Source organism: Prionailurus viverrinus, chromosome A1 (assembly GCF_022837055.1).
Source record: "Prionailurus viverrinus isolate Anna chromosome A1, UM_Priviv_1.0, whole genome shotgun sequence".
NCBI lineage: Eukaryota > Metazoa > Chordata > Mammalia > Carnivora > Felidae > Prionailurus > Prionailurus viverrinus.
Window position 1 is genome coordinate 150,805,388 of NC_062561.1, and position 25,800 is coordinate 150,831,187.

The 25,800-nt window shown below is 35.0% G+C and overlaps 1 protein-coding gene across 1 annotated transcript in view; it reads left to right on the forward strand.

Annotated features, from left to right (window-relative positions):
- Window positions 1-25,800, forward strand: part of RASA1 (RAS p21 protein activator 1) — a 115,644-nt gene that overhangs the window by 88,388 nt on the left and 1,456 nt on the right. Inside the window, exons 12-24 of the mRNA XM_047825009.1 lie at window positions 6,074-6,161; window positions 8,097-8,174; window positions 10,039-10,196; window positions 10,704-10,780; window positions 12,119-12,291; window positions 12,610-12,769; window positions 13,853-13,995; window positions 15,414-15,529; window positions 16,249-16,335; window positions 18,578-18,645; window positions 20,906-20,994; window positions 22,353-22,430; window positions 25,020-25,154. Of these exons, the coding sequence (XP_047680965.1) occupies window positions 6,074-6,161; window positions 8,097-8,174; window positions 10,039-10,196; window positions 10,704-10,780; window positions 12,119-12,291; window positions 12,610-12,769; window positions 13,853-13,995; window positions 15,414-15,529; window positions 16,249-16,335; window positions 18,578-18,645; window positions 20,906-20,994; window positions 22,353-22,430; window positions 25,020-25,154 (1,450 nt within the window). The remainder of the gene's footprint in view (window positions 1-6,073; window positions 6,162-8,096; window positions 8,175-10,038; window positions 10,197-10,703; window positions 10,781-12,118; window positions 12,292-12,609; window positions 12,770-13,852; window positions 13,996-15,413; window positions 15,530-16,248; window positions 16,336-18,577; window positions 18,646-20,905; window positions 20,995-22,352; window positions 22,431-25,019; window positions 25,155-25,800) is intronic.

Here is a 25,800-nt window from a genome sequence, read left to right on the forward strand (position 1 = left end):
TCAGCTTTCCCCTCTGCTTGCCTTTGTGTGTGCTGAATTCTTTGTCACAAAACATGGTAGCATAGTGGCATATGGTACCCAGACAAAGGAAAAGTAAGCATTCCCTCCAGTAATGATTGAAAATCCTGAGAATGCTCTATTGAGCCACCTCTCAATCAGTCTGGAGTGGGATTACCTTCATAAACAGGGGCCATCGGGTGCCAAAGTCCTGTTGCTGAAGATGATCACATCCAAATAGTGAGGCTGCTATGTATTCTCTGTGGGAGAGGGAAACGCATGTTGGGGAGACAGTCACACTATTCACTACCAGTCACTGTTCCCTATTAGTGCTGTGAATAGTTCCCAGAGGGAAGAGATTTTGAGGACAAGCTTATTGAAATAAGTAGTATGAAATAGGTGGCTCTTAAGCGGAATCTTAGAAGATGGGTATAAATTCATTTAGACAGTTAGATCAGAGCTTCCCAACTAGCGTGCTGCAAATTGGTTGAGATACTGGTGGTTGTAAAATGTTACCGTAATAAAAATATTAAATGTTTTGTATCTCAAAATCTATACAACTTGAAATTATGACTTCTTTTATAAACTGTTTTAACTCATTATTTTATTTTGGCAAAAGAACTGGCACATAACACTTGTGGACCGAAAAGCTCTCTGCAGTGGCACACACTTGGATACTTTCCTCTGAGTTTTTTCTTAAATCACCCATTTACTCTGAATGTTATTTTATTCATTTTTTTCTTAATTTTTTTTTAACATTTATTCATTTTTGAGACAGAGCATGAGGTGGGGAGGGGCAGAGAGAGAGGGGGGAGGAGACAGAATCTGAAGCAGGCTCCAGGATCTGAACTGTTAGCACAGAGCCCGACGCGGGGCTCGAACTCACGGACCATGAGATCGTGACCTGAGCCGAAGTCAGATGCTTAACCACCTGAGCCACCCAGGCGCCCCTTATTTTATTCGTTTTTTTTGTTGTTGTTGATCATCATTGCAGTTACTTTTTGTGTCAGTGTAAAACTTAGTTTCATTTTGTATTTTACATTTACACTTTTTTTCTGTTAACACAGAAGTTAACCTTGCATTTACTGTAAAATATATAAGGGAGTTTTAAAAAAAATAACGAGATTTTTTTTCATTGTTCTTTATGGTTGGCTTTAATGTATAGACAGTTATTTTCCCACCATAAAGGGCATTTTGGTGATTACAGCTGGAAAGTCATTAAATTCACAAGATAAAAACAGTAGCCTTAATTTTAAAAAATGCAGCCTATTAATTAGGCCTCTTAAGAAATGTATTGGGGTCAGAGGCGCCTGGGTGACTCATTTGGTTAAGTGTCCAACTCATTTTCAGCTCAGGTCATGATCTCACAGTTCATGAGTTCCAGCCCCACATCAGGCTTTGTGCTGACAGCATGGAGCCTACTTGGGATTCTCTCTCTCTCTCTCTCTCTCTCTCTCTCTCTCTCTCTCAAAATAAATAAACTTTAAAAAATGTATTGGGAAACTAAAGCCAATACAGCTTCTCATCCTCAGCCTAAATATTTTGCATTTACTACTAAATAAAAGCTTTCCCCCCTCTATTTCCCCTCCCAATCCCCTCCCCTCCATAGATCTGTTCCTATGGTAATATTTTATTTGGGAAGTTTTCTGGGAACTCTTGCAATTAATAGCTAAAGCTAAAGCCAGAATGCTTCACACAGAGTTGGAGTATTTGCTTGTTGAATCAGTGTGCATGGAAATTGGCAATTTTGTGTTTGAAGCCAAAAAGCAAAAGAACTAGAAGAGATACCATTTTCAAATAGTATTTGATTGTGTTCAGATAGTATTATCAGTAAATGCATTGGTGGGTGTATCAAATAATAGAGGCTGTATACAGATCCAGAGGTGACATTTTCACTACACACTGATGAATCTGCAAACATTAGAGAAATACTTGGAAGTACATTGTTGGCTACTCAAAGGATTACCAAAGAAGTTGCTGAGGATAAAGTATTTAAAACAGTAAATTAATTTATATCTTCTGCAAGAAGATCTTGCAGAAATAGTATTTAAGTTTATGATCGGTGATGAAGCTTCATGATAGGAACATTTAAAGATTTTTACATCAAAAACTCATTCTGGAAAATAAGCAATACAGAGAGTCTCTTATAGTAAAAGTCTGTCTTTGGACCTGAATTCCACGCTAAATATTATAAAATGGAGTCGTATAAAATCCAAGCTGCTTCAGCTGCACATGTTTTCAGCTTTATGGGAGGAAAGAGGATCAGAATACCACTCTGCTGTTTGAGACCAGAGTCTGTAAGTCATCCAGAAGAAGAGTTTTGCTGAAGTGTTATGATCTATGAGAAAAATCTTCTTGGTGAATGATTCCCACTTTACAGATTAGTTGAAGAATGGATAAACTTCCTCAAAATTAGAAGTAGAACACAAAAGTATATTAATATGTTCTGATAGCTTATGGATTCAAAGCAGAAATTCAACTTTGGAAAAATGAGGTTAAAAATGACTCCCTATTGATATGTATAATTTCAGTAATAACCTTAAAGAATTATTAAGACAAAGAAAGCTACATCTGTGTAAATTTGGGGAAAAGCTGTACCATTATTTTGACGTACTTTCTATGAACAGGCGCAAGTGGACTGAAAACCAGTTTGCAGTATCAAAAAGAAAGGTTAACATTACACTTGCCAATTAAAGGAATGACTGCTAGAGTTAAGGAAAGACTATCTTTTAATGCAATTTAAAGAGACTGAATTATTCCTGTTACGGTTAATATTAAGAAAGGAGTTTCAGGTAGTAGAAGAGCAGTAAATACACATTTTCCATTTGCTGCAAGATCACAGCTTGCTTCTTGTACAAAGTTTCTTGGCGAAGGTGGCTTTTAAGAATTTGAAGATGTTGTATTTAATGAGACCAAGTCTAAACGTGGTATGAAAAAGTTATGTTCATGGGAACTTAGGTACGTCTTTTATTTTAAAGAACTGAGTTTTTTTTTTAATTTTTTTTAATGTTTATTTTTGAGAGACAGAGATAGAGCATGAGCAGGGGAGGGGCAGAGAGAGAGAGAGGGAGACACAGAATCTGAAGCAGGCTCCAGGCTCCGAGCCGTCAGCACAGAACCCTACACGGGGCTTGAATTCACGAACCGTGAGATCATGACTTGAGCCAATGTCGGACACTTAACCGACTGAGCCACCCAGGTGCCCCTGAGTTTTTTTCAAAGTATGCCAGCTTACCATCATCAACTTTATTTTGGGGGGCCTTACTGTGAAATAGTTGGGTAGCACCAAGAAAGAATGGATGCCAAGAAAAACATCAGCAATATCAAGGAAATGAACAGACACTTCTACCAGATAGTAGGACTAGTGAAAAAGAGGTTGATACCAGATTTTGTATCCTGGAATGCAAATCTGATAGTACAAAAGGGGAAATTGTGGATGAATGCAGCAATTTTTTTCTTTAAAATACATGGCTAACACTGAACGTTTCTTGCTTTGGGTATGGCTAGAAGCCTGTACACTGACCTGTGGCTTGTGCGTGGAATGGAATGTGAAAGTTAACGACAGCCCCTGTAGTAGAGGTGAACTGTGCATGTTTTCCTAAACTGCTTTAGCTGCACAGCTATGTGGTTTTTCCAGATTGTTTTCAATATTAAGAGGTCTCTAAGCTTTCTATTTCTTTATATTAAACTTCTCACTTTTAAATGGTTTTGCTTTAAATATAATCATTCCAGCAGGACAAGTTGAAAAACATTTCAGTGACTGAGTTATTGTAGTGAATATTTATGTGGGAATGTTTTATATTTTTTATCTTTTCATAGGCTTAATCTTTCTTTGTGGCAGTATTTACTGTTTATCTTCATTTAGGAGCAATGCTTTTACTGGATATTAAATTTTAAGTTGACATTTCTTTCAGTATTTTAAAGATATTTTTCTGCCTTCCAGCATTTTCTTCTGTTTCTGATTCTGATTGTCTCTTAGAAATAATCGATCTTTTTTTTTTCTCTCTTTGAGGTGTACTATATTTTATCTTTTTCTGGTTGCTTTGAGCTTTTTCTTTAGATTTTTAGTAGCTAAACGATGTAATGTGCCTCCGGTAATTAAAAAACAAACAAACACTTTACCATAATGTTAGCAGAGCTTCTTCAGTTTGACACTGATGTCTTTTGCCAGTTTCAGAAAATTCTTGGTTATAATCTCTTTAAACAGTTCTTCCGCCACATTCTTGTGCATCTGCTCTGTGTGATTCATGTTACATGTTACATCTTTATGTCCCATGTGTCTATGACATAGTTTTCCACGTTTTTCATATCATTTTCCTTTATGTGCCTCAGGCTGGGTATTCTTACTTGACTTTCAATTCACTAATCTGTTCTTCTGTAATTGAATGCATTTCTTGAGGTCTTAATTTTATTAATTACATTTTTCAATTTAGAATTTCCATTTGATTCTTTTATGGATGTAGTTATCTGGCAAAATTGTCTATTTTGTTACCTCTTTTCTTATACCTTTTTATTACAGCTATTTGAAAGTTGTATCAAACAGCATCTGGATTATATGTAGGTCTTTCCACTTTTTTTTTTGTTTTGTTTTTTTGTTTTTGTTTTTGTTTTTGTTTTTGTTTTTTGGCTTTTCAGTCATTTGATCATGATTCCTGGGATGTCTACTTATGTTTGACTAAATGGTGGACAATTCTGTATGAAAAACTGTAGAAGCTATGGATAATGTTATTGCCTCCAGAAAGGATTGTTCTTCTGCCAGATGAGTCCCCTCAGGGATCAATTGGAGGTATAATGGATGTATTAGTGAAGGCCGTTCTATTTCTGTTTTACCCTTATTCTCAAGGCATGGCCCTGTAGGCGTCTTATCTCAAAGCCTTTTCTTTTAAAGGCCCCAAAGTCATTTGTCTCCTAGCAATATGAAACTGTTCAATGTGCTGGTTTGGCTTTTGAGCCTCTCAGATGCGGCTTTCTGCTTAGCGTTTCAGCTTCTTGCCCTACACAGTTAGAAACTGGCACCACCTTGAAAGGAAAAGCTGTGGAGAAAGGCAGGCTGATCTCACTGTGATCTTGGCCTCTCAAGTCTTAGCTGCTTTCGTTGTTCTCTAGTGATTTCAAACGTTGTTTTTTGTTTTGTTTATAATTTATGAAGCCAGGAAGGTCAGACTGATTCAAGATGCTTTCGGATCCTGAAGTTTCTAATTGGTATTTTCTATTCTTTTATAGCCTTCTCATAACATGAAAGGATGGTTTTTATCTTTAATAAATGTGTAAGCTTGTACTTGGGGTATTTTGCTATGGCCTCCTAACATTAAAAGATACAATCTTTGGTGAAGGCAACTAGAAATAACATTTATTGAGTTTCAAACACATGAAGGTCCTTAAAAAACATTTTATGATCATTTTCAAGTCTAGTTGGAAAGCCAGTCCATCTTCAAAAAAGATACAAAGTACTATCTAATGTACTTCCCTGTCAAATGAATGCTAGTAATGGTGTGTGCTATTGGAGGACAAGAACTAACATATACTGTGTATCGCCATTGGGTTACTTAATCATCAGAACAAGCATATGTGTGAGCAGATGATGTTTCCATTTTAACAGATGAGGATAGATGGTCAGTTGTAAAAAAGTTTTTTTTTAAATACATAAAAATAGATTTTAAAAAATTACCCACAATCCATTGAGAGATAACCATTAAGAACATTTTTGGTCTAAGAACATGTCTAGTCTTTCCAGCACATCTAAATGTATATTATATATCATTCTGAAGTGGTGAATTTCGTAACATTTTGCTTCAAAAAATATTTAGATGGACAATTCTAGCATAAAACATTTTGAAACTTTGAAGGATTCATAAAATTTCAGTGGTGCGGACAAAAAGTTGTCTAAAATAAATGCAGCTGGCATTTTTTTTTTTTCCCCCAGGAATGATCTGGTACAATGGAGTAGTTCTCAAAATTAAGAATTATGTTAATTGATAGACATTATATAATTATATGTTCTGATTTTTTTTAAAGTTGGTGTGTTTTAATGCTTTTTATTAAGCTTCCTAATAACTTTTCTGTTTGTATTTTAAAGGCCAAACTGTTTTCAGATAGTGGTTCAGCACTTTAGTGAAGAACATTACATTTTTTACTTTGCAGGAGAAACTCCAGAACAAGCAGAGGTAAGTTCATTGTTTTTTTCAACTACTGCAAACTTTTATTTAGCTCATGTTTTCTTTTGAACTAGAATAGAAAACTATTACATTTATGATAAATACATAAAAAGGAATACTGAAATCTTTTTATTTCAAGGGATGAGAACTTTGATGTGTAAAATTTTTTTTGAAAGAAATGCAGAAAACCTCAGTGAAGGGCTATTAGGAATGAAAACCTCATTTTAAATTGACCTTTAAATACTCTGTGATGTTGAGTCCAGCTGAAAATGCTCATTTAAAATCCTCTCTGCAGAAAGGTTATAGATATTCTCAGTACAACTGAAAGGTAAGCCAGTTAGTTTTGCTAACAGGCACTGTTATTCTTCACTAGTCCATTCCTAAAGATAGCAGTTCAGTCATCAAAAAGAAAAGTATTTTAGGAATTTTCTATTTTCTCCTACTCTGCATGTAATGTCTACTTTCAGCACTGGGCATTGATCCATATGCAATGCCCTTCTTAAAACTTCTATTAAATTTTAAGGCGTGTTGTGAAGACACTTTGATTTCTTTGAGCCATAATGTTTCAGGGGCGTTTACTGGTATTTTGTACAAATATGGTGATATTTGTTCTGCTTATAGTCTATGGAAGGAATCAGAAGGTGGTTAAGAGGTCAAAGAAAACAACTTTGTTGTAAATAGAAGATAACTTGCCAACTCTAGATATGAGGCAGAAACTCCGGGCATGTGTGCCTGATTTGTAAATTATGAAACTATCTCAGACTCTAGAATAAACTTGATGAATGAGCCACATTATGTTTTATGGCTCATAATTGAATGTCATGTTTCAAATCTTTCCAAAATATTTCAAATAAATATTAACATATAGCACAGAAAAAAGCTTGTTTTGTGGGTACTATTCCTAATATTTAGATGCAAAAAGTAGAGTTCAAAACATTTTGGTAACTTAGATATATATTTTTTTAATGCTAGAAATTGACTTAGCAAAGAAATTTAAACTTCATTATCCAGCCTTCCAATTATTTCACTATGATCCCTCTTTCTAAATAAAAATGTGTTATTATACTCCATGACATTTCAGTATAAATAGAACATCTTCTTTTTGTACTTATATATACACTTCATCTTCTTTATTTCTGTATACCACTTAAAGTCCAAAAATACTACTGGTATTTCCAGTTTCTGTTACTTTGGTGGCCTGTGGGATCTGTGGTTACTCTTCTATTTCTGAAGCTATGGTAATTGATTTGGTCTTAATTTGTTCTATAAAGATGTTCTCTAAACATTTACAGAGTTCACACTGATTGAAATAGCCAACAAGCTAGAGAGAAAACTAAATAAAGCAGTAGTACAGGACTTTGTGGAAATATGTAAGCCAACGTGAAGCATTTAGACTTTTGATAAACCTAAGATGATTCTCTCCTTTCTCCAGACCACTAGATAAACATTTAAAAATAAATGGCTTCAATTTAATTGGAATATTAGCCTGAAATTTTTTTTTTAATGTTCCATTTGAAAAGCTTATCAATAACCCAGATCCCCTTACACGTTTCTACCTATATCCTGGTCTAAGGTAAGATTAGAGTACTCGTCATCAAACCAGTCAAAACACGGTCAATTGGTTTGGTACTCAGCCCTCCTTTCACAAAACATGACTGCTTAATGACCATATATAATTTTAGCTTGGGACTAATTAATGGTCACTCATGGTGTACTTAACATTCATTTAGGGATTCTACAGAAATACAGTTTTAAGAATTATTATAATAGTTTTGGTCATTGTTTTAACTTTATGGGGCCACAAATGTATTAAAGTGCAACATACTGTTGAGTGTAGAAATGGCAGTCTGGAATAGGAAATAACTCTTGAATTTGGAAAAAAAAATGATCAGAAACTGAATAAAGTATAGTATATTTCTTTGAAATGCTGTCATTTTTTTGTAGGATTGGATGAAAGGTCTGCAGGCATTCTGCAGTTTACGGAAAAGTAGTCCAGGGACATCTAATAAACGCCTGCGTCAGGTGAAACTTAATTTTCTTTGATTTGAGGTTGTCACATTTTGCTTTGTTACTTTGCTCTTCATTTTTATTTCTAGCTGAACTGTTTTGGGCAACATTACAAACACTTTTGAATTCTGAAGAGAAGTTTGTCTTTCCAGGGATTTTAAAACCATGCTTCTGCTTGCTTCAGTAGTAGGAGAAATAGTTATTTATGAGAATATTCTTTATATACCTAAGTGGGTACTTAGTCCATAATGCCATCTTTTGAATACATACCAAGGATTTTATTTCTTCTACTTAAAATAACAGTACCAAACCAACAACAACAAAAACCATTCTGTTGGGCACTTTCATTATTTTTTTCCTCAAAAAATTATTTTGGCCTGCTTTAAAAAGGTAGAACTAAAGGTATTTTTTGAAAAAAATCATCTGACTTTAAGCATTAATCCCAGTAAACTTTTCAGTTTTTCACTTTATAGTAATTGCTTTTGAAACCTATTACATAACTAGTATCCTGTCTTATTTGAACCTTAACGTCTCATACGTGATCATTTTATAGAGTTAAGCTGGGCTTTCTCTTTCTTCCTAGGTTATGTAAAATCAACTCTATACCCTCCATATCTTTTTTTTTAATAGCTATCCCTAGATAGTTGGAAAAAGTTAAGTAATTTTAACATTCTTGGAGTTATGAGGAACATTTAGTAGAGTATTTGTTTTATTTATGGAAATTTCTAGTAATCTTTGTGAATTTAATATATTGCTGTATTTCAAGTGAATAAATGGTTAATATTTAGATGACTGTAAGTTATAGTTCCTGTAATCAAAAGTCTAATAACCCTTTCTCCAAGGACATTTAATTATACACATAATTGTTATGTGTTCTCAAATCATAATTTAACATTTTGTAAGCTCTAAAAAATCAGACTGAGTTTTTGCATATTGTGTCTTGTGTGAAACTTTAGCTATAAAGTTACCATTTTTATCTCTTGAGCCCTTTTGCAGGTACTCTGCTGGAACTTTTACACATATTATTGCTAATCCTTACAACAACTTGCAGTGTAGACTTTATCCTAATGTTATTATAGAGGAGGTGAGGCCAACTTGTCCAATGCCACACAAGTAGTGTATGGCTAGAGGGAAAGAGGGCCTGGTATTAGAAAGCGAATGGTCTAGGTTTTGGCCAAAACTGACAAATAACTTAGTTTCTTTGGATTTGTATATTTTTCTGTAAAACGAGAAGGCATAATCAGTGTATTAAAAATATTTTCTGGGGGCGCCTTGGTGGCTCGGTCGGTTAAATGTCTAGCAGTTGGTTTTGGCTCAGGTCATGATCTCATGGTTGGTGGGTTCGAGCCCCACATCGAATCCTGTCTCCCTCTCTCTTTGCCCCACCCCCACCCCACCCCCCCCCCCCCCCGGTCACACTCTCTTTAAAAAAAAAAAATTAAAAAATAAAAATAGTTTCTAGCTGTAGAGGTTTATAGAAATAAATCTTCCAAATGAGCTTTATTTTAACTTAGAGGATTTTGATTTGGGTGGTGACAATTGTTTACTTGCGTTAATAAAAAATCCTCTGTTTCATTTTCTCTGAACCACTGTTTTTTAGTAAAAAAGATGCATTTCATTAAATTACTGCAAGAATATAATTGGAGGATTAACTTGTAAAATAAAAGTGCACTTTTTGTGAGAAGAATTATTTCAAATGCTTGAATGTTGTATTTTATATATCACACAGGAGGAAAATGTAATTACAGGTCATATTTTCTAAAGAAAGGAGAAAAATAAGTCACTTTTGGTTGGTTGGTTGTTATTTTATACTAATTGCTTTTGAAGCCTAATGCATAAGTCTTGAAATCTGGGGTAATAACTTTTTTGTTTCCTTTAGGTCAGCAGTCTTGTTTTACACATTGAAGAAGCCCATAAACTCCCCGTAAAACATTTTACAAATCCATATTGTAACATCTACCTGAACAGTGTCCAGGTAGCAAAAACTCATGCAAGGGAAGGGCAAAACCCGGTATGGTCAGAAGAGTTTGTCTTTGAGTAAGTCTTATTTTATTATTACATTAAATCATTTTCTTTTATCCTGTTGCATTTTCTTTCGTGGTCCCTTCCCTTCCTCCCCCCCATCATCTCTGTATCTCATTGGTCAGAACAAGGTACCAGTCCAGGCGTTTTAATAGTACATACTTTTTTTTTTTCCTGTATTTGGTCACTTTTGATTAGTGAAGTGCTGTATCCTTGGTTTTTCACCTAGTTACTAATGTGAATTAGTGTTACTGACAAGTACAAAATCATTTACTAACACACACACAGAAAATGTTTACAAGGGTTTCCAGGATTTACTTGAGGTTAAAGATAGTAGGAATGATTTGCTTGTCTGCATTCCTGTCTTACAGGTAATAACATGTTTTGTATCCATTTTTAAATCCAGCATGTTCAAACTGTTTAGTAGCAGATATAAAGAACTTATTTGATACTAGAAATAAAAGAATTAGATAGTTTGATGCCAGGATATTTTGTTAATTCTTTTTCTTTTTGCTCCTTTAGTGATCTTCCTCCTGACATTAACAGATTTGAAATAACTCTTAGTAACAAAACAAAGAAAAGCAAAGATCCTGATATCTGTAAGTTGATACAGAAATTTCTTACTGAAGTAAAACACGTTTTACATACTTTTTAAATTTATATGAAATGTAGTCTAAAACGGAGGTTTACAAAAGAGCAAATGGCGTAATTTAATAACATAGTTTCTTTTTGTACTTCTGAGCAGCTTTGATTGTTGAGAAAACGTTTAAGAAAAAAAAGGCCAATATCGCTAAATTGTACCTACTGTAAACTTAAGTCCTTGTTACTAAACTCTGTATCATCTCTCTCATCTTCCTCTCCCCAGTAGATGGGAAGAACGAGAGGACAGTGAGAGCGGCCCTCTTTCTGTGGTGCTTCCACTATCCCTTCTTTCTACTGTTTAGGTTTTTCCTCTTTCCATATAGTTTGATGTAAGTGAATAAAAGCACTCTATTAATTTTTTTTCTTTAAATTAGTCTACTATTTATTCATTTCTGATGAACCTTCTCAGTGCTTGTTCTTGGTAGCACACCTTTGCCCAGCCTCTTGCTGAAGCAGGTGGCAGTGGGATTTAACAGTTCACACCAGGGTGAATTAGGCTAATACCTTCTTAAAAGTCAGGCGTAGGGAAAGAAATGATAGGCATTAACAGATCAAAGCCTGAATTTTTCTCTGTAAAATAGTTATTCTGTAATTTCTGTACTATTTAAATGGTTAACATTTTTTTAGTGGTTTCCCATTACTTCAAACATAAAATCCAAACCCCTGGTAAACAGAGAAGAAAAGCCCTTTCCTCACTCACTCCTCCCACTGCTTTCATAGTGTATCTGTTGGTATGTCCTCTCTAGGTATGCCAGCCTTCTTAATAGTTCTTAAGTAATCCATGGATTTTAAATGTCCCCGCTGTACCTTCTGTTTGAACTGTGCTCTCTTTTTCTTTTTCTGTGCCTTTCTCTTTAGCTACACTTCCACATCCTGTTACACATTAGCTTTAGGGGTTACCTGTTTGGAATGGATTTTTAACCTCCACTGGCTGAATTATGTATTATTTCTCTGTACTTCGGTAGCATTAAGCACTGTTACAGCACTTCCCACATGGAACCATAATTGATTTCTTGCCTTCTTGGCTAGACGGTGACCTCCGATGCAAGTCAGAGACCATGTCTTAATCATGTCTGTGTCCCATGTCCCTGCGCACCATAGTCTGGCACACAGTAGGCATTCAGTAAGTGAATGAAGTATATGAAGTGTCAACTCTTGGTTTTGTGTTACCACTGAAAAGTCCTTTAAAGCATCTAACACTATAGAGAAAACAAAATGTCAGGAAAATTTACTTGTATGACTAATTATAGTGTCATCTTTTTAGATGGTAATCATTTGATGTTTTTCTATCAAAGTATTTATGCGCTGCCAGTTGAGCCGGTTACAGAAAGGGCATGCCACAGATGAATGGTTTTTGCTGAGCTCCCATATACCATTAAAAGGTATTGAACCAGGATCCCTGCGTGTCCGAGCACGATATTCTATGGAAAAAATCATGCCAGAAGAAGAGTACAGTGAATTTAAAGAGGTATTAAGTTATTTACCAGTCTAATTATTTTTGATGGAATTAACAGAAATATTTAACATTTAAATAAAAGATCCATTAAATATAATAATGGTATAGCTTAATGCACAGTGATAGGCACAGAAGGTTGAAAAGCCTTGTGCTAGGAAGATGTTGGTCTTAAGAGACTATAGATATGTAGGTGATAAACGCATTCTAGTTTTAACAGATGTTTTCAATAGAACAGATTTCTGAATAGAAGAACATAACACAATTCCTGTTAGTCTCATTGAGAGTTTAATGCCGCATACTTTCAACAATCTTTCTTGATGTCCTTTTTAGCTTATATTGCAAAAGGAGCTTCATGTAGTCTATGCTTTATCACATGTATGTGGACAGGACCGAACACTACTGGCTAGCATCCTACTGAGGATTTTTCTTCATGAAAAGCTTGAATCATTGTTGTTATGTACACTAAATGACAGAGAAATAAGCATGGAAGGTAAAGTATGGACGTTTTGGTGTGATACTTTAAAATGACATCATCTTTAAAATTCTTGGGCTGGCTAACATTTGGCTGTGGGGAGCAGTTAGTATTTCAAACAAGTTTCTGTCATGGTGAACTATTAGAAGCCATAAGAAAGTGACTTTTTGTCCCTATTCATGGCACATGGTACTTGATTTTAAGAACAGTTTGGTAGACTTACCATGTTCTCTTGTTTATATTTGACTTACTAATCCATTGCACAAAAGTTGAGTGATGGTTGCATTTTATTTGTAGCTATGCAGCTGGATCCACAGTGCTTTGTAACAGCTTACATATTTGTCACAATTAACCCCTTTCCAACTAGCACTTTGGCTCAGTAACGGTGCTTGCTTCTAGGTTCCCCAATAAATTGTAGAAACTAGAACTATTTCCTCCTAATCATAGAATATGTAAAAACATACAGATTTGTCAGGAAGGATAAAGTGATGGTCCATATGTTACACTGAGATTGTCATTTTTGGCAGTGTTTGTGTTTTTTAGGTCATCAATAGCCATACTTTAGGCTAATGACTTATACTGGGATTTTGTGGGGGGGGGGGGTTTCATTTTCTGCATTAAAAAAAATGAAAGTATAATTGACATAGAATATCTTCTTAGTTTCAGGTATATATGATAGAGACTTGGTGTTTTTACACACTACAGAATGATCCAAATGATAGGTCTAGTTGTTTATACCACATAATTATATTCTGATTTGGAAATCAACTCAGAGTTTCAAAGCATGGGCTCAATGGACAGCAAAGCTGAATTCTGATAGGAGTTTTGTCACTCACTGGCTCTTTGGTCTTACAGGTCATAGAATCATTTTAAGCCTTTTTTTTCTCTTATGAATATGGCAGTGTCAACACCTTCTGTTAATGATCTAATACAGTAATAAAGTCCTTTGAAGAGTTAAGTTTTAGAAATATAGGTTGTTATTATAATCAGTACTTCAATGCTGCATACAAATGAGGTATTTAAAAATGAAGTTAATTTCCAGTCTCGTTCACATTAGTACAGTCCTTTACAAATAATCTTTTAAAATAAATACTTGTGTAGATGAAGCCACTACTCTATTTCGAGCCACAACACTTGCGAGCACCTTGATGGAGCAGTATATGAAAGCCACTGCTACACAGTTTGTTCATCATGCTTTGAAAGACTCAATTTTAAAGATCATGGAAAGCAAGCAGTCTTGCGAGGTACGAATTTCATGTTTAAGTATTTAAGTAAAGGGTGTATTTTAATAGGTAATGCTTTATAGCTAATTATGTTTTAAGGCAAATATATTAGCTTCTAAAATTATTCATCAGAGCACTTACACGTTTTGTGAGACATTTAGAAAAACATTAGACAAAACAGACTTTTTAAAAAAAGATGTGCTTTGAGATTAAAAATCAGAAATTGCACCAGGAATTAATGAAAGTACTTTCTCATTTCTCCTGCTGTACTAATGATAAAGGATATGCTGCTTTCAGAAAGTGTATATAACATAAATTGAAGTTTTTGCTGGAGACTTAACGTTTTATAACATAGTTAAGGTCTGTGAAACACTTCATAATAACAACTAGGGGTGTCCTTGAAGGCTTTTTGGGGGAAAGAAGTACGATATAATCCATTCAAAAGCAGATAAAAGCATCTTTTTAGGATTCATTATTAAGCCTTCAGTGTATATTCATAATAAACCATTAAGATAAAGAATGGAATCTCACATGGCTCTTCTCTCATCTGATTTTCAAGGTAGAAAGAAGATCTATAGAAGGAAGATATTAAATACATTTTTTAGATCTGATACCAAGTTAATAAAAGAAGGAATTGCTTTTGATAACGTACACTGGGACCTGTCAGATGTTAATTTTGCACCAAGTTGCCAGTTTTTACTAATTAACATAGAGGGAAGAAATTGATTTAGTGTTGAAAACCTGGGGTAATGACATAGTTGGCCTAACTGAAATGGATACAGAAATGGAGAAAGTCTGAAGAGAGTCTGTGGACACTGGATTCAGGCTAGGGAGTTTAGATGTAGATAAATCTAGTCCATTGTTTCCAGATCAGAGCTCTTAGATTTCAAGGGGTAATGGAAAAATGTTGAGAAACGTTCATTATTCTGCCTACGGCATTCAGAAAACCCTTTCTATTTTAATCATTTTTTTTCCAAATAAATATAATCAAAATAGATTATATAATCTATGGTAATCATTCTTCTCATATTCCTGGTATATTTGTGAATACGTGGCCACTAAAGATGGGGTTTTGTCTTCTAGTTGAGAATATATATAGTTTTTAAATAATGTCTAATTCAATTTGTGTGCCTATAAAAATCTATGGTAAAGCATGGTGAATGAATAAAAGAGAACTTTAACACTGGTATTAATCCCAGAACAGCTGAAAAGTGTTGAATAATCACTGCTTATTCTTCAGTTGAGTAATTGGAAATTAATAGTAAATGAGCTCCAAAGAGCAGACTGCCTTAAAATTCCCATTTATACTTACCCCCAAGACTAAAACAGATTGAAAAACGGAAAAACAGAGAACCTTGAAAACAACTATTTGATTGCCTTGATTCATTTACATTTATCATTGGCAAGATGCATTTATATTGATTTATTCCTTCTCTTAGTTAAGTCCATCAAAGTTAGAAAAAAATGAAGATGTGAACACTAATTTAGCACACCTATTGAACATACTTTCAGAACTTGTGGAGAAAATATTCATGGCTTCAGAAATACTTCCACCGTAAGTGGTGAAATTTATTAATTTGACAAGAAATTGTGTATCTGCATTTTGAAAAACTTGTATTTCTAAAACATGTGTAAGCTTTTCCACTGTCCTGTTTTTATACTCTGAAAAAGCTAGGGTTTTTCATCTTTATAAGGTAAATTGTGTTTAAGGCAAAAGAGTGACTTGAAGAAACCACTGTGGTGACATATTTACATTAACATAAAAACCTTTTTATATAGGCTACTATGTCTGGTTTCTATGGTAACGTGGTAGTGAACAGAGACTTAATAGTCTCAGATTTGAGGGGATCATACATATCTTGGTTAGATATGCACCAGATAATTAGTATCTGCTTAACAGCTGTTAGTGTAAGTGAACTCACTCAGGTAGGAGTGAACTTAAGCCAAAAATCTGTCTTCCTGGCATCTAAACTTAGTATTTCCTCTGTATCCTCATTCCTGTACTTTGTTTCATCTTTTTCATTAATACAGAAATATTCTAAAAATGGTAAAATTTCTCCCAAAGTAAATGTAAAGAACTAGCTGAACGAATTGATGACAACTTGTTTTCGTTATCCCTTGCTAAATGCGTTGTTACTTGTAGCAGAGGACTTTTGGGGTGGGGGGAAGGCAAATTGCATTAAAACATGTATTTGGTAAATTAAGCTTTTGGCTGCAGTGAGATCAGCATTTTGCCTCACTCTGTGTATTGAGACAATTGTGTTGTTTTGGCAGGACACTGAGATATATTTATGGGTGTTTACAGAAATCTGTCCAGCACAAGTGGCCTACAAATACGACCATGAGAACAAGAGTTGTTAGGTAAGGCTCATCAATTCATTCATTATATCATTATGTATAGCGTGCATGGATAGTCAAGTGGGTAACCGTGAAAATTTGAAGACTAACAACTAACAGTATTGAAGACTTTTTTCTCTGATTTGATGTCAGAGTCCTGTTGAATATTTTCTGAGTTCAGAGGCTTTGAAACTATAACTTTACTGTGGGTTTTTTTTGGAAGTTACTAAGAGATATTTAGCTACTGTATACGTTTTCTAAAAACCTGAACACTCATAGTTAACTATTTGGGATTTTTTTATCTTATAGGCAGAATGAGTTTAAAAGTTATGTAACCAACAAGACCTATAGCTAACTTTATATAGTAGTCTTCATATACACAACACATATCTACATGCATGTAGGCATATACACGTATATGCACAGAGAAGAGAAGGGAAGGGGACAGTGGGAGGAGTGGAACAAATTGATGTGGTGCTAAGAAGGAGGAGCAATATTTGACCCTTGAGATACTGACTGTTTGGTTTATAATAGTCTGTGACTCTGGGCTAATCTCCAGTCTAGTTGTGAAGCTGTGTTTCTGTGTGCCTGCTGTGCAGTAATTAGGAGGAATTGCTTTGGTAAGTCACAGAATGTTGTATCTTACACAAAGGGACTTCATTATCATTATTTTAACTTACTTTTCCAATAAGGAAGCAGCTCTAGAAGAGGTTAAAATTGTTTGCTTAAGGTCATGTAGTGCTGAGGCAGAACTAAAGGCCAGGCTTCTAAGATCCAGTCAAAATCTCTAAGCTATTATAGGCTTTTGTTAAGTACATCCAGCCCACTGAAGACAACTGGAGATTCAGTGCAAAAGCATCAGAGAATATAGCAGTCTAATAATAAGATACTATGGAGAATATATACTGTCAGTCATTTTATATCCCATTAAAAAAAGTTAGACAACCACTCAAGACACAAATACTATACAGGTGATTTTGAAAATGTGTGTTAATCCTGCCTCCAGCCTGAGTTTTGTAAAAGAGGTTTTCTACTCTTTCTACAGTTAAAATTTCTCTTGGTTAGTAATGATAGGACATCTGTGTTAAAGAACTGTAGATTCTGTATGTCTTGGCTTTAGTAGTGACTGAGAATTAGAAAATAATTATAAGCATGTTTCAGTACAGTTGTGTATATGATGTAAATTAAAGTTTTTGTAAACTCAGTTTCAAATGAGTATAATTGTTAAGCAAATGCAGCAGGAAATTCTGCTATGTGAATTGTTTGACACTATAGGGTTTTTAAGGGGCACTTATGCCCAAGATGATGATTTCTGACCCTAGTGTAGGTCCTGGTATCCTTTTTAAAGTTAAATTCCCTCTAAAAATACACAGAAAGTAGACTTGCATACTGAAATTCTTTCATGATTAAATGTTGGTAGGTGAGATTTCAGATTCAAAGACTTAAGTATTAAAATGTTTTCAAGCAAAATTTATGCAAGATTCTTCACAAATTAGTTTAAAAGAGGTAGTTAAAGAGCTGATAATTGTGTATTACAATTGCAATAAGTGCTATCTGAGAAGTAACAACCATTTCTAAGAGTCCAAAAAGAAGTGAACTGTTGTGATGTTGGAAAGTAAATGCTGAGGAGTTGGTTTACCCTCTCTGTAATGGAGAAGGTGAGGTCTTTTTCTTTATTATCATAAAAGCTTTTCAACATTAAATTGAATACATTTTCACTTACCAGGAAGTCACTTTTCCCTACTACAGTGGGCTCTTATTTTGGTAATTCATTAACAAAATCAGAATAATCAACTTGATTTATAACGACTTTATAGGGCTATTCTATTTAAATAAGTAAAGAAAGAAATGAGAGAATATAAGTTTTAGGACCGTACAGGACTATGTATCTATAAAAAGGTTTATTTGTACTCCTATAGTATTTCAGAAATTCTTAGTGTTCCTAATACTACTCCTTCCTCAAAGCAAGTGTAAGATGCACTACTAGCGCGGGATAAATAGAGTTGCCAAGACCGTAAATGTTACAGATACAACCTAAATCTTCCCAGAATAAACTGAAAACTCCAAGTTTGGGAAAAGCAACTAGTATAAGAAGCAGAGATACATGTTCTTAAAGTAAGATACTTTAGCTTATTATTTTCTTGAAGCTATGTTTGGGCTTCCTTATATTAATTCATAGTTCATGGTTCTACAAGTATTAAAACTTTTGTTTATTTTTATGTAACATATATAGTTTTCTAAAAAAGAAAATTTCCCTCCCATTCAGTGGTTTTGTTTTTCTTCGACTTATCTGTCCTGCCATCCTGAATCCACGGATGTTTAATATCATCTCAGGTAATCAGCTTTTGATAAAATTTTAAAAATAAAAAAATTAGAATAAAATTATATCTTTGACATCTGATTTTATTTTTTTACCTTGTATCTCATTTTATCTTTGACATCTGATTTTTTATTATCAAGTTCTAAAACTTGACATAAACATTCCAAAGTGCCCTTTTCTTCTTCCTTCCTTTTGCTATTTACCCTCTCTACTTTTACTTACCTTTTCTTTCTATCTAATATCTGAAGCCTGAGGTGGCATGACTAGACACGTGTCACTCTTTCCCCTTCCCTGTGTCTGAAACTCACATTATGATGACTTTTTCCAATCTGCAACTTGGCTTTTTCAGGTTGGGAAGAGCTTTCCTTGTGCTTTTAGTCCACACTAGACTCTATCACTACTACTGCAAGTTGTATTTTCAGGTCACATTAAAATGATAGCTACAGGTTCAGTAGTGCTCTGTGAATACTTGTGGCCCTGTAGAGAGGAGAGGTTTTAATTGGCCAGTTTAAACTCCCAACAAAGCAGATTTGGGTTTGCTTATTTCCTGTGTATCTATTATGGAAGGACTTCCAGATGCCGTAGGCTTCTTTGGAAGAAAGGGGAACGGTGATCCCTGTGACTCCAAATGTAATAATGAGCCATTAGGAACAGAAGGAACCTGAACCGTTTTTATTTTGATAATTAGAAGCTCAAAGTTGTATCTAAACATATTTTGGACTAAATCTTAATTTTTACCTTATTATAGTCACCAGATGTCTGGCATTATCTTCTGTTGCTACTCAAATGGTTAAATCTCTGGTTCTATTTAGAGTTTAGATTTTGGAGAGACTGGTTTATCTGAATGTTGGCCTCCTAGCCACCAGGCACTACTTATTTATAGTTCAGCTTAAGATTAAAAGTACAATCTAAAATTAGACAAATAGACTTAGCTATGCATTTTTACTGTTAAGTAATTGTTATGTTTCAGGGATTATATGTAATAGCTACAGTTTTCATTTGTAGCCTACTATGTACATCCTATAGGGAAAGGTCTCCTGACTAACCTTCATAGTTTATTCTATACTATTCTAAGTTTTTTGTTTTTTTTTTCTCTCCTTAAAATAAGGCAGAAGTCCCAGATGTTATCTTTGTTATTGAGCTTTTTTTAAATTTTTTTTTTTTCAACGTTTATTTATTTTTGGGACAGAGAGAGACAGAGCATGAACGGGGAGGAGCAGAGAGAGAGGGAGACACAGAATCGGAAACAGGCTCCAGGCTCCGAGCCATCAGCCCAGAGGCTGACGTGGGGCTCGAACTCACGGAGTGTGAGATCGTGACCTGGCTGAAGTCGGACGCTTAACCGACTGCGCCACCCAGGCGCCCCTGTTATTGAGCTTTAAAGTGATTTTGTAGTCACTGGAAGATTGGGAGTAGGGAAGTGCACAGACTGCAAATTGCTAACGTGAGTGGGTTGAAATTAGTTTTGCAAATTGTCATGAAGGGTTTGTGGAATGACCCTTCTTTAGCGATAAAGATAAAGCAGGCTTTGGGGCGCCTGGGTGGCGCAGTCGGTTAAGCGTCCGACTTTAGCCAGGTCACGATCTCGCGGTCTGTGAGTTCGAGCCCCACGTCAGCCTCTGGGCTGATGGCTCAGAGCCTGGAGCCTGTTTCTGATTCTGTGTCTCCCTCTCTCTCTGCCCCTCCCCCGTTCATGCTCTGTCTCTCTCTGTCCCAAAAATAAATAAACGTTGAAAAAAAAAAATTAAAAAAAAAAAAAAAAAGATAAAGCAGGCTTTGAGGTGTTCTGAAATACCAACCAGTTGAGAACTGCTGAGTCTTGTAGCACAAACCTTTTCACAAACTATAAATATTGATCAGTTTATTTAACTTTACCCCCTTTAACTTGTTTTTTGATTTATACAGGTCATGTAATTCCCAAAAAAGATTGAGCTCTAAATGGAAGAGTGTTAGTATTTTTAACAGTAAATAAATTTTATTTTTAATGTTTATTTGAGAAAGAAACAGAGTACACCAGCAGGGGAGGGGTAGAGAGAGGAGAGAGAAAATCCCAAACAGGCTCTGCACTGTCAGCGCAGAGCCTGACATGAGGCTCGAACCCATGAACCATGAGATCATTCATGACCTGAGCTGAAATCAAGAGTCAGCCGCTTAACCAACCAAGCCACCCAGGGGCCCCCAGTAAAGAAATATTAAAGTGCTAAATTTATAATGCTTTACCTGAAAATGCCTTTGGAGTCAGTGTCATTACCTGTGCCCAATTCTCTCTCATAGATTCCCCGTCTCCTATTGCTGCAAGAACACTGATATTAGTGGCTAAATCTGTACAGAACTTAGCAAATCTTGTGGAATTTGGAGCTAAGGTAAAACCTTTTGATACTTTAAAATGCCACTTACAAATGAAATTTTGACATAATAAAGCCATGAAATATGGACAGTTTAGGTAGATTTTCAATAGTGGCTATTTTATAAAGAAAATCACTAAGTATATTTTTAAACATACCTTACTTAATCCATCTCATTAATTCGTAATAAACATTTACTGTAAATAACTCAGACGAGTTTTTAAAACATCCATCTATGATCCCACTTCCTAAGCATTGTTAATATTTAGTGGTGATCATACCGTGGTGCCTGATTTTGTCAGTATTTAACAAACTTCTTGCTGTACAACTATTTTATTATTTTTAATGATTATGTTGTCATGTAGGTGTTAAATACTCCTGTACTCATTATTTAGATGGCTTCCAACTTGTCACTGTTATAAATACTGCTATAATAAGTATCCATACATACTTTCAAAATTGTCCAGTTACTTCCTTTAACTTTGGAGTAAAATTCGTAGGTAGGACTTTTTGTTCTTCAGATCCTTGCCAAAAGTCGGTGACTATTAATTGTTTTTAATTTTTGCTAACCATAATGGTACTTTTACTTTTCATGTCTGTTTCTTTGGAATTGACTAGAGTTCCTTACCATTTGTTATTGATTTTAAAAGAGTTTGTGTTAAGCCTTTTTTGTTTTACACATAGCACGTTTTTAAACAGGCTTAAGATTTTAGTATGGAGAGCAATTTGTAGTATGGTTTAGCATTTGAATTTATCTGAATCCTGAAGCAGGTTGTGAGTAGTATATATTCCTGTTGCAGTCTTGAGTGCACTGCATTTTAATTATCTGTAGTCTGCTACATTCTAACCTCTGGGTTTGGCTCATGTTTATCTTGGCAGTTGGCAAATAATAGTTTCTCAGTAATTCTATCTGAATTAGTTGACTCTTGACAACAGGTTCAAACTGTACAGGTCCACTTATGGCTATTACAGTACGGTAAATATATTTTAAGATTTTAGTATTTTCTTTAGCTTTATTGTAATAATACAGAAGAGAATATATGTAACATAAAATATGTGTTAACCAACTATGTTATCAGTAAGGCTTCTGGTCAAAACTAGGCTATCAGTCAAGTTTTCGGGAAGTCAAAAGTTATTGGTCATTGCTCAGTGTTTTCTTTTCATCTAGAATTTCTTTCATTAAAAAGATTCCAGTTCCTCAGTTATTTGCTTTTATTAGAAGACAAATTTGTATGGTTAAATTAATTCTTGTGAACATGTATTGCTATTGATGGGCATAATTAGATTGTAAGAATTCTTGCTACATGTATGGTGGTTATCAATCAGTGTTTGTTTTTGATCTATAAATTGTAAGGTTTTTGTTTTTATGTTTTTAGGAGCCCTATATGGAAGGTGTCAATCCATTTATCAAAAGTAACAAACATCGTATGATCATGTTTTTAGATGAACTTGGGGTATGTGTGTAACTTTTGAAGTACTTTAAGACCTATAGTTAATACAGCTGAGAGTTAATGTATTTAAGCAATAGCTTAGATTTTCCATCTGCTTTTTTGTCTGCTTTCCCAAATTATTTCATTTTAACCATTTGTTCCTACACTAAATGGTTTATGCCAAGTATTCACTATGGCTTTTGTAGTACTTATGTTTATTTCTGTCTTGACGTTCATTATCTTTTAGCTGTTCAATCTCCTTACTGTGATAATCTGTTGTTGTATTTACTTAACTGCTAGTGTATGGCATTTGAAATAAGATCGATGATTCAGATCTGACCAGGTTAAATAGACTGGAATGAGTGTTCTTGAGGCTTTTCTAGAATAAAATACATGGATTTAGTGTTACACTTCACTTAGTGGTACTACCTATGTCTTAATTGGGCCTTTATAAATAAACTGTAATGATAAAACAGGGAATTTATATATTATATATATGTATTTTATGTGTATATATGTAATTGTATACATATAAATTATATACAAATAGTATGTATACATATATACACACAATTTATAAGATCCTGTATTTCTTAGTAAAGTTGAATATTCTTGATTGTAGATTTTCAGACATTGAATCAATTAAAAACTAAAATACATTAGTGATCCAGTTCATATATAAAAAACCAGGTTTATGAAAAAGGTGATCACTTTAGCCAGGTGTATGACATTAGGGAATGCTACGGTAGGAGACTGAGGTACCCATGTCCTGCCTTAAGGTATTCAAATTCAGTTAAAAACACAGCCACACCAGTATGCAATGAAAGCAACCAGCACTGAGTTTGCAACCTCAGGGATAAAAACAAGTGTAAAAAGTTATTTACAGCGTAAGTTTATACTTAGGATAAAATTGAGAAATACAGGGGCCAATGCCAAATGTCCATCTTTCTTATATATGAACTCAGGGAAGTTTTGCAGATACCAGTATTTCTGATTATCAAAAAAACACAGCTGGTCAAGGATTGAAAAAGTTGAAAACTGTCAAGGGGTGCCTCGGTGACTTGTCAGTTAAGCATCCAACTTTGGCTCAGGTCATGATCCTGTGGTTTGGGGGTTTGAGCCCCACATCAAGGCTCTGCTGACAGCCTGCTTTGGATTCTCTCTCTGCCCCTCCCCTGCTCACACACACTCTTCAAAAAAACAAAAATCAAACTGTCCAGTATTTAATACCAGCTAGCTTTATCTTAAGCTATATTTCTAGTTTTTAGATTCTTGAGATTAATGGTTAGGACTCCATTAATACTCCACAAGTGTCAACATTCCCGCTTCCTCATCATTTTCCTAGTTAGGCCTCAAATTGTGTCCTTTCAAAGTGCTTCAGATTCCCAATACTCTGTCTCCTCACGCTCTTGTATTCCTTTACCACCTGCAAAAATCAAATTCATCTTTCAGCACTCACCTGAAGTAGCTCCTTCAGAAGGGCTTTGATGAGCACTAAACCTGAATCAAATACCTTTTGTTCTGCTTCCCAGGAGTCCTCTGCACATCTTTGATATCTCTGTGTTGCTGTGATTCGTTTACATATCTTCTACAGAGACTGCAAGCTCCCTGAAGGCAAATACTGTAGTTTTTTTTTGTTTTGCTTTTTGGTTTTTTTTAAGAGAGAGAGGGAACAAGAGGGCAGGCAGGGGAGAGGCATAGAGAGAATCCCAAGCAGGCTGTGCACTGCCAGGGCAGAGCCCAATATGGGGCTTGAACCCACAGACCATGAGATCATGACATGAGCTGAGATCAAGAGTCAGACACTTAACTGAGTGACCTAGGTACTTACAGTCTTTCATTTCTGTAATCCTTCATTCACTGCATGAATAAATGAATAACTGAATTAACAAGTATTATCACCATTAGGGAGAGGAGTGGATTTATTCAAAACTACCAGCAGGCTGAGCCCATGTTAAAGTTTATTCTCAGGCTGAAACTAACATTGATTATTTAGTGCTAATAAAGTACTAAGTTATTTAATGAACGCTACCCAAAGATATCATAATTAACAGTGATCATTTCCACACATAACCAAATGTTTTGGGCATAGTCCACAGATAATTACAGGCCTGACATGTTCTCATCACACTTTCACAGTGTAACTCTTATATATACTGATAAAGTCAAACAAAATATACCGGCTGAATAATGAAGTTTAGTTTGCAAGAACAGAGGCATTTTAAGTTTAGGTTGCATTTAATCCAGATTAGCTGTTACACTGTGTTGTTTTGTCTTTTTGGGTTTTTTTTGCCTATATACCAGATCAATAAAACCCAGAACTCTTAATAAAGGGGTTTAGGAAACCCATTTATTTAGAATAACAGTACTGTACAATATTCTGCCATTATGTGGTAGAAAACCAGAACCTAGGTTTGATGTGAATGCTGAGGTCACAGATTCTGTGTTTTATCAGAATTAGCACTGAATGTTACATTTCAGTAAGTCCTTAGAACATTAAGAGAAGTTTAAGAGAATATTACGTTAAAAATTCTACTAAAAGCAATTAGGATCTTTTCAGAAGTGACTATAAAGATTTGTATATGTAAATGCAGTTTTATGATTCTCTTAAAGAATGTACCTGAACTTCCGGACACTACAGAGCATTCTAGAACTGACCTGTCTCGTGATTTAGCAGCACTGCATGAGATTTGTGTGGCCCATTCAGATGAACTGCGAACACTCAGCAATGAACGGGGTGCACAGCAGGTAGGTTTTTGCCAGCCTTCACTAACAGTGATGTTTGATTAACACTTAAGCAGAATGTCAGCATAAAACTGAGAGGGAATTTGCTGAGTTATGGTCAAAACTGTTCTCAGTTACATTTTTAAGAATCTGAATCATAACTCCACCAAGATCTTGGCAAAGGAATAGTGGACCCAGCCTAAAATTATGTATGTTTGATACTGCACACTGTGACCTCAAACGATGATGTGTTTCACACACTTCAGTGATTTCTGAAGATGGCAAATGAACAATGGAGTCAATAGTGAGGTGGCGTTTTCTTTGTTTCTCTCACATATGCAGTGCATGGCCAAGTGACTTGCAAGCTCCAGATTCAGAGATTCTGGAGCATGGCGTGGGAAGATGCCATGTCTATTAAGCTCTTCCTGAGTACTGTCACTAGCCTGGCCATTCATTTGGCAGGGACCCTGTAGAAGAGATTTAAACATTGTGTTTGGGGACTCTGAGTTTTCTTCAACCGCAAATCCTCAAGTTTAGATAACACTCTGGCTTATTAAAAGCTTAGGCAGGATGTGTGCCACTGGCCTCCTTACATGTCCATGGTATGTATACTGTCTTCTCCCTACCTGGTGCAGTTTATTATGGACTGCCTTAAGTTAAAAATAAAATT